Raw genomic sequence first — 9,174 nt, 5'->3', positions numbered from 1 at the left:
CACCACCATTACTATTACTTCTTCAACAAGTGAGGAGGAGGAGAAGATTGGGAGGAGGGGGAGGAGGAGGGGGAGGGGAGGAGGACTAATTATAGAAATTAAACAATTATTTAACATATTTTCTCTTTCTCTAGTTTGTTTTGTATTTTTATTGGAATCACATACATATCTATGTGTATAGGTATATATGTACATACATACACAAATATGTACATGTGTGTGTATATAAGCATATATACAAAGTGCATGCATGGCTGCATGGTAAAGAAGGTGCCACACAGTGGGACTAAACCCAACTATGTGGATTCAGGTTCAGTCCCACGTCATGGTATTTTGGTTAAGTGTTTTTTCTACTATAGCCGTAGGTCAACTAAAGCCTTGTGAGTAGATTTGGTAGATGGAAACTAAAAGAAGCCTACCATGCACATATATGTAGGTATATGTGTGCATGTGTGTGTACATGTATGCATGTGTGTACATGTATGCATGTGTGTGTGTGCATTTGTGCATGTGTTTTTGAGCATGTATGTGTGTGTGTGTGTGTTCCTTTGTGCCTCTTCGTCTTGACATCACATGATTGTTGTAAACAAGTGACACCCTCATGTGAGTGGTGTCATTTTTTTTCCAGTCTTTCATTAAAATAATGCAATCACGAGGAAATACTGCCAGGTGAGGATTGATGACACAAAGAGCATCTGGCCATAGATAAATCTGCCTCATTTCCATCTGACCTAAACAAGCATCAATGATGCAGTACAGGCATAGCTGTGTGGTTAAGAAGTTCACTGCATACCCACAGACATCAGGGTTCAATCCACTACATTGCAGCTTGGACAAGCATCTTCTACTATAGTTCTGAGTTGGCTAATGCCTTCTGGATGGAATTACGATAGATATAAATTATGTGGAAGCTGCCACATATACATGTGCTTGTGCACACACATATACATGCATGAACACAAATGCAGACACACACACCATGCATGCAAGTCTATAATGGTCATCATCATCATCCTCATTTTACATTAGTTTTCCTTGCTGACGTGGACTGGATTCCATGCAAGTATGGATTGGAATGGATTTACGGTCCCAGTATTCTTTACTGGGAGCTGTTGGTTCTGAAGATGGGTACTGTCAAGCCCTTCCTATCCACAACCACTTTATAGAGTATTCTGGGTGAATTTCTTTGTGGTAGAATTGAATGAGCCTCACTACCCAACACTTTCTCTAATCATTTGCCAACCACTTTACTGTGTGTACTGGATGCACTTTCTCGTGTGTCCAGAGAGGCTAAATAGCTCTTGACAAAACAGGACTAAATTGACCTCACTACCCAGTTCTGTTTCTGATCATTTGCTGACCACTTTACATTATGTACTGAGGATATTTTCTGAGGCACCATCACTAGGAAGGTAACCTTCCTCCCCAATCACCTGTAGAAGGAGTGTGACAGGTTCTGTTGCGGTACAAGTGGGCTGTCTTGTACTCAGTACACATAAGGAGTACTAATAATCTAAGGTGTGAAGACCAAGGAGAGGAATATGATAGATAGCAATGATGGTAGAAAGGCTAGAAAATGGGGGAGGAATGTCGCCAAGGGTCTCGGTCACTAGTCATTGCCTCTATGAAGATCATGCTTCACTACCTCATCCAATGTCTTCCTGGGTCTACCTCTATCATAGGTTCCCTACACAGTTAGAGATTGACACTTCTTTACTCGGCTGTCCTCATTCACATGCATCACATGACCATACCAGTACAGTCATCCTCTTGCACACCACATCTGATGCCTCTTATGCCTAACTTTTCTCTCAAGATGCTTACACTCTGTCGAACATGTACACTGATATTGCCCATCCAGTGAAGCATACTGGCTTCATTTATTTCAAGCCTACACATGTGTTCAGCTGACACAGCCCATGTTTCGCTGCCATGCAGCATAGCTGTTCGCACACAAGCATCAAACAATCTTTCACTCTGAGAGAGCAGCCCTTTGTTGCCAACAGGGGTACAAGCTCTCTGAACATTGTCCAGCCTAATCTTATTCCCACAGCTACGCTCTCGGAGTATCCACTTCCACTACTTACTTGGTCACCTAGATAACAGAAACCCCCTGGCAGTTAATGGAGTCTATTTTCTGCACATTTTCAGTGTTTATTGAACCTGTGCACCTTCCACACACAAAAGCTAGTTTCCCTGTTGACCTTCCTCTTATATTGCTGCATCTTTTATACGCCCAAAGCTTACACTGGGTGCATCTTATGGAGTTTCTACCTATGCCTTTTCTATATATCGAGCAATGCCATTTACGTGCAGGGATTTGTGATTTGTCAGCCTTCCTACTTACTAAGACTTTGGTTTTTGCTAGTTTAACTCTAAGGCCCTTTGATTCTAGACCTTGCTTCCATGTCTGGAATTTTTTTCTCTAGTTCTGTTAGTGATTCAGCTATAAGAGCAAGATCATCAGCATAGAGGAGCTCCCATTAAAGCCAAAAAGGCAAATTTATAAATTTATAATTAATGCTTGCTGGTCACATATTATTATTGTTATTATTTATTAATAATAATAATAGTATCTTTATTCATTTATGTATAATTATACACTGATATCGTTTGAATTTGGCTCTGGTCTTTCAACAATTTTGAGAGGTATGATGAAACAAGCATAAATTTAACCCCTGGTTAACAACAAGACCTACTGATGAGAACTAAGGGAAATATCTCAAAGTTCGAAATCACATGATATAGGGATATCTGTGATCCTCATTTGTGACTTTCAGCTGCAATGGTAAGTTAAATTTTGCTCGTCCCTCAATTTTTGTTAATCTGTTGTATTTTCAATGAAATGGTGGCTTATTTGAGTAGTTTCTGACTCTTATTTCTAGCAACTCTGGTACTTCATGTACCCTCAATTATAATTAATAATTATATATGTATATATATGTAGAGAGAGAGAGAGGGAAAGAGAGAGAAATATATACATATATATATATATATATATATATATATATACACACACACACACACACACACACACACACAGGGTGCAGTGAATAAACTGTTGTCTAAATTACACCAGAATGAAAGTAACACTGACATCTTGTTTTAACAGATATATTTACCAAAATTACATGAAAATATCTTGAAATACTAAAGAGTAAATTTATTCTATAAAATCGCCATTGGCTTCAACCACGGCCTTCAGATGACTTCAGAACCTTCTGCAACTCTTCTGGATGGTCTCCTTGTTTAAGTTGTTGAATGTTGCCATAATCCTTGTCTTCAGTTCATCATTGGTGTTGCAAGGAGTTTTGTTGGTCTCCCGCTTAACTGTGCCCACACATAATCAAGGGGATTGCAATCTGGGGAGTTGGGTGGCCAGATGTTAAGGCAATGTGGTTGCAGAAATTGTCTGGCATGGTGTAGAGTCCTGTTGCCAGACATAGGGTCTTCCAGCAGCCACCCTCTTGACCCAGGGCAGCACTACCTCCTCCAGGCATTTGATGTAGGCCTCTATGGTGAGTCTGAGGCCATGTGGGAAGATGAACAGAGGCATAACATCGCCATCACTAGTGATCACTAGTGATCACTCCAAACATCATAATGTTGGATATTTGATTTTTATTATTCTCAGTACATCCTCAGATTGACATCCAAAGCTTCTGAAATGTTTGTATTGGAGCTTCCGACATGAATGCCAAGCAGTTCAGCATGTCATTTCCAAATTTACGACAGAGTGAATTGCATCAGAATGCTGTTTTTCTCACAGATGGTGGCCAACTGACCCTACTATACTGTGTAGATGACAAAATCAAAAACAATGTACATGTGCAAAATTAAAAATGTAAAATGGAAGCACAGTTCTATATTTAAGAGATGAAAAATTATGAACATTATTTACATTATTTACAATTGACGGATCCTCATCTTGTTTGTTGTTAATTTACCTATCGCACCCTGTGTAAAGACCGTTCAGTTTTTTTTCTCCATGTTTTTCTCCTTGTTTTCTCCGTATTCTTTCTGTTGAAGAGTGTAGCTCGAAACATTAAAGACTTTCTGTATTCCCGAGCATCAAACTAATACATCCTTTTGTTGTTTACACCACCTGTCATCGTCTGTTGTTTTTTTCGTAAATTCTCCCATATATATATATATATATATATATATATATATATGTATATATATGAAACATAAATAGATGGACAGATGGATGGATGGGGAGAGAGAAAGACAGACAGACAGACAAAAGAACTGAAATATATTTAGATACAACATAGCCCTATTGTGGGTTAAATATAACAATAGAAAGAATGTAAAAACATTCTTTCTATATTGCTAATGAACAGAAGAAAGAGGGAAGGCATCTCCTCATAGATTATTTCATGGTTTGAGGAATGGTCAACAAATCATGAAACAGTCTATCAATAGTATAGAAAAATGTGCATATATTCTTTCTTAACTCACAGTGTGTTTTTATAATATTGAAATACATGCATACACATATTATGCAGGAAATGTTTAAGGTGAAGAACTGGTAGAAACATTAGAATGCCAGATGAAATGCTCAACAGCATTTCTGAGTTCAACTTTGCTTTTCATCCTTTTGGTGTCAATAAAAGAAGTACCAGTTGAGTACTAGGAGCAATGTAATCAATTTACTCCTTCCCTTGCACTTGCTGGTCTTGTGCCAAAATCTGAAGCTATTATACAGAATGCATCAGGTCTTTTGAGGACACCTCTTTCAAAGGCTCTAACTTGATTTTTTCACCTTACTTTTCAAATTAACGTTGGATATCAGGTTGACTCAGCAAATGAAAAGGCACACTGTAAACATTGCCTTAAAAGCACAGTATAGCAATAAAAAGAGAGCTCACTTCCTGAAAGTTGCCCAATCTTTCATTATCAAAGTTTGAAAGGAGCTAGAATCTGCTGATGGGGATCCAACATCAGCAACTAAATGCAAAACGCATGCGTGGGAGCCTAATACCATCGGGACACATTACTTTGTACAAAAAGTCCAAGAAACAATTGATAAAAAAAAACAGTAAGTCAATCAGAACCATGCAAAGGACCTCAAGGTTTCAGAATGCACCATCAGAAGAGTTGTGTATGAGGAACTCTGGTACAAATCATATGTGAAACAGATGGGTTAGTCTATGTCGGATGTGACAAGACAGAATTGTTTGATCCATGCTAAGTGCTCACTAAACATGCTAAAATACCAAGAGGCTGTAATGTTTTCATTTTTCTCTGATGTAAAAAACTTTGATCCAGACCAATAAGTAAATCAAGGGAACAACAGATGGCTATGCAGAGACCTGAATGAGGTTCCAATGGTCATGCATACTAAGTTCCCAGCAACTGTGATGGTTCTGGTAACCATCGGCGATAAGGAAAATGTCATACCTCCTCACTTTTTACGCAGAGCTTAAGAATCAATACCACTGGCTAAATAAAAGGTGCTGGAGAAAGTTGTGAGGCCCCAGATAGACAGAGTATGCAACAGAAGACCATATGTCTTCTAACAAGACTGCACTGTCTCATAAGGCTAGGACAATCCAAGCATGGATGTGTGCCAATCTCCATAATCTCTCAGACACATGGCCTCGCCAGACCTCAATCCACTGATCTTTTACATGTGGGGCATAGTCAAGAAAGAGGTCAATCAACATCCTCATAATACCATCCAATCTCTCAAATTTTGCTATAACCAACAATATGTCCAAAATCGATAAAGATCAACTGATTTGGACATATCAACACTTCTGACCCCATATTGAAACATCCATTGACGGTAATGGATAAATAGTAAGTAAGATAAAAGGATTCTCAAGATTACTTGTGCCAGTTTGTTTTCAATAACAACTGTTCATTGATGAGCTATGCATTTGTTTCTAAATTCATACAAATGACCTCAAAAAACAGAAGCAAATAGACATTGCAGTTTCCTTCTACCAATTTCACTCACAAGGTGCTGATCAGCCTGAAACTACAATGCAAGACTGGTTCAAAATGCCATGCAATGAGATGGAACTCAAGATCTGAATCTACACTGAATCCACATGGCCATGTCTGTGATTTGTCATGGTCTGGGAAACGAGATGTGGTAAGGGAACATGGTAGGAGAAATGAATAGAACGAGTGGGACCTGAGTGAAGATGAAAGATATGGTGGAGGTAGTGGAAAGGGTGGTATGAGAGAGGGTATGAAGCTGCTGGAAGAGAGGAGACCAATACAGAAGCAACAGAAGAGGAATTTATAATTATTTTGAAATGGCTGAGGAGTAAGTGTGTCTGGGTGCAGAGAAAATGCAGTCAACTGGTGAAGCAGAGAAGAAACAAGTTTGTGAAGCAAATGTTGGCATAGTAGTGTTTTGATGAATGAATCTTTGCCGCTCACCCAGCCAACCAGTCTGCCAGCCAATCAACCAATCTGCCAGCCAGCCAGCCAGCCAGCCAGCTAGATGGTTTCTATCAGAAGTGTACAGTCCAGAAACAATGATATAGCTGCAGTGGATTTGAACTTACAATCTATGTATTACACTCTATCAACTTGGCCATATTGCATTTTACTGAGCCCTTTTTTTTTTTTTTTACATTCATATATCTTTTTTTCAGTTTCACTTAGGTGACATGAGGTGAGGTGGGTGGTGGTGAGGACTTACCCTTCGTTTCTAGAAATTTTTTTGAAACAGTCATACAAGGAGGTGTATCTGTTTGGATCATCTGGTCCTCTTTGAATTTGAAACCTTGTTTTGATTAAATCGAGTGGGTGCATCAAAGACACTTCCACAAGACCTGAAGAAAAAAGAAAGAAGAAAAAGGATGTCAAAAAAAAAAACGAAAGTCATCATCAATTAATAAATAAATATGCATGAAATATTGGTCATCATCATCATCAACATCAGCATTTATCCATTTATTTAGCTATTTGCAAACAGGCAAATAAACTCAAAACATGAGTATATATCATCATCATTGTTTAACGTCTGCTTTTCATGCTGTCATGGGTTGGGCAGATTGACTGAAAACTGGTAAGCTGGGGAGCTGCACTAGGTTCCAATCTGATCTGGCAAGGTTTCTACATCTGGATGCCCTTCCTAATGCCAACCTCTCTGAGAGTGTAGTTTTTTACATGCCACCAGCACGGGAGCCAGTCAGGGGGCACTGGCATCAACTACATTCGGATGGTGCTTTTTACATGCCACCGGCATGGAAGCCAGTCAGGGCACAGAAGAAGTAACAATGTGACTCAAGGGCCGAGAGTTTCGAACATTGGCACTTATTAAAGTTTGATAAGTAGCAATATGTGAAATACCAAAATTAACTCTGCTTTTCATCCTTTACAGAGGAGCAATAAAATTAGTACCAGTTGAGTACTGGGGGTCAATGTAACCAACTAGCCCCCTCCCCTAAAATTTCAGGCCTTGTGCCTATCGTAGAAAGGATTATTATAATTATTATAGATTTGATTCAGGTTCATTTGTTATTCCTGGTAGAATTTATGTAAGTGGTGGGTTACTGCCTGTAACCTTAGGTATCTACAATCTTTCAATAGTCTTTCAAGTGCTTAAGACCCTCCTGATAAATTTTCCTGTCCCTAAGAGGCAGACTTTCTGTAGAAGCTTTACAAGGCATTCTATTCTAATCTCCTTCAACCATTTGTCAATGTCTTTGCTTACAGTTCCCAATGCACCAATTATTATAGGTACAACCTTTACAATTTTCATATTCTGAATTCTTGCAATTTTAAATTTTAAGGGATTGTATTTTTTTTCGTCTTGTTTCATAATGATCCTGGAATTATTATTGTTGTTATTATTATTATTATTATTGTGTGTGTGTGTGTGTGTTTATGTATATATGTATGTATTGTGCAGGTAGGCAGTAGGTTGGTAGGTATGTAGGTATGCATGCATGTATATATGTGTAGCACCCTCTATCTGTCTATATATTTATCTATCTATAATAGATATTTCACACTGAGGCTGAAATTGCACGCAAAATGAAAATGTTACACCTTCCGTTACATTTCAAATTAACTCTGCAAACTAAAACAAGAATTACTGTAGTTACCTCCCTTACATTTATTTTCACACGAAATAATCGTTTGTATCAAATCAAGTCTTTTCAAACAGGCCTATGACAGATGGCATCCAACCATAACCATCATCAATTTTCTCTGTCAAGAAATATATTGTCCCATGCGTCTTTTCTTCTTTTTGCAAGAGTGTGTTGTAATCTGAGTAGGCTACTGGATGAAGCCAGGTCAAATTACATAAAAACTCATAAAAACACATCCATGCTAAGTAAAAATGAGATTTATATAATAAATCACTATTTCTTCCTGAATGAACGATTTCAGATCTGATTTGAAAGTAAGCGCTATTTCTTTCACAGGTGAATGATTCTCCCCACTACTACCTTAATGTAAGATTCCCTTACAGTTGTTTACACTTCCTATTTGTAATGCCTTCATGTTCTAGCATTTAAATAACTGATAGACTGACTGACTGAATTAATGAACAAATAAAAACTTTATACTCAATAAGGTCTAACTACAGGTAAAGAAAAGTCTTGGACAGGAACTGACAACTTGGAATATGGTACATGAGAATTAAAAGACAGACCTCAATGACACAACAGTACTAAAGATAATAATCAACATTATGCCTATACTGACATGGGCATAAGGCCAGAAATTGGTGGTGGAGGAGTTAATCAATTATATTACCCTTAGTATTCGACTCATACTTTATGTCACTGACCCCAAATGGATTAAAGGTAAAACTGAAATTGGTCTGGTTTGAACTCAAAACATAAAGAGATGGAAGAATTACCAAATGGCACTTTTGTCAGATGCTCTAACAATTCTACCAGTTCACCACCAAAGTGTTAACAATCCTTTCTATTATAGGCACAAGGCTTGAAATTGTAGGAGAGGGGCTAGTCAATTGCATCAACCCCAAAAGGATGAAAGGCAAAGTTGAACTTGGCATGCATAAGGCTTTGGTTGGCCCTGAGTTATAGCAGAAGTGACTTGCCTAAGGTACTGCACAAAGGGACTGAAATCCAAAACTACATTGGGAAGCAATCTTTCCACCCACACACATACATTTATACCTATATCTAATAAAAAAAATATGTTGTGAAATAGAACCACCAAACACCCCCC

At 38.2% G+C, this 9,174-nt stretch overlaps 1 protein-coding gene across 1 annotated transcript in view; it reads right to left on the bottom strand.

Annotated features, from left to right (window-relative positions):
- The window catches only part of LOC106868887 (mitochondrial 2-oxodicarboxylate carrier), a 47,972-nt gene that overhangs the window by 21,549 nt on the left and 17,249 nt on the right, over positions 1-9,174 (bottom strand). Inside the window, exon 2 of the mRNA XM_052973472.1 lies at positions 6,664-6,797. Within this exon, the coding sequence (XP_052829432.1) occupies positions 6,664-6,797 (134 nt within the window). The remainder of the gene's footprint in view (positions 1-6,663; positions 6,798-9,174) is intronic.

Source organism: Octopus bimaculoides, chromosome 16, assembly GCF_001194135.2.
Source record: "Octopus bimaculoides isolate UCB-OBI-ISO-001 chromosome 16, ASM119413v2, whole genome shotgun sequence".
Classification (NCBI taxonomy): Eukaryota; Metazoa; Mollusca; class Cephalopoda; order Octopoda; family Octopodidae; genus Octopus; species Octopus bimaculoides.
This window is presented reverse-complemented; position numbering and strand designations above follow the sequence as displayed.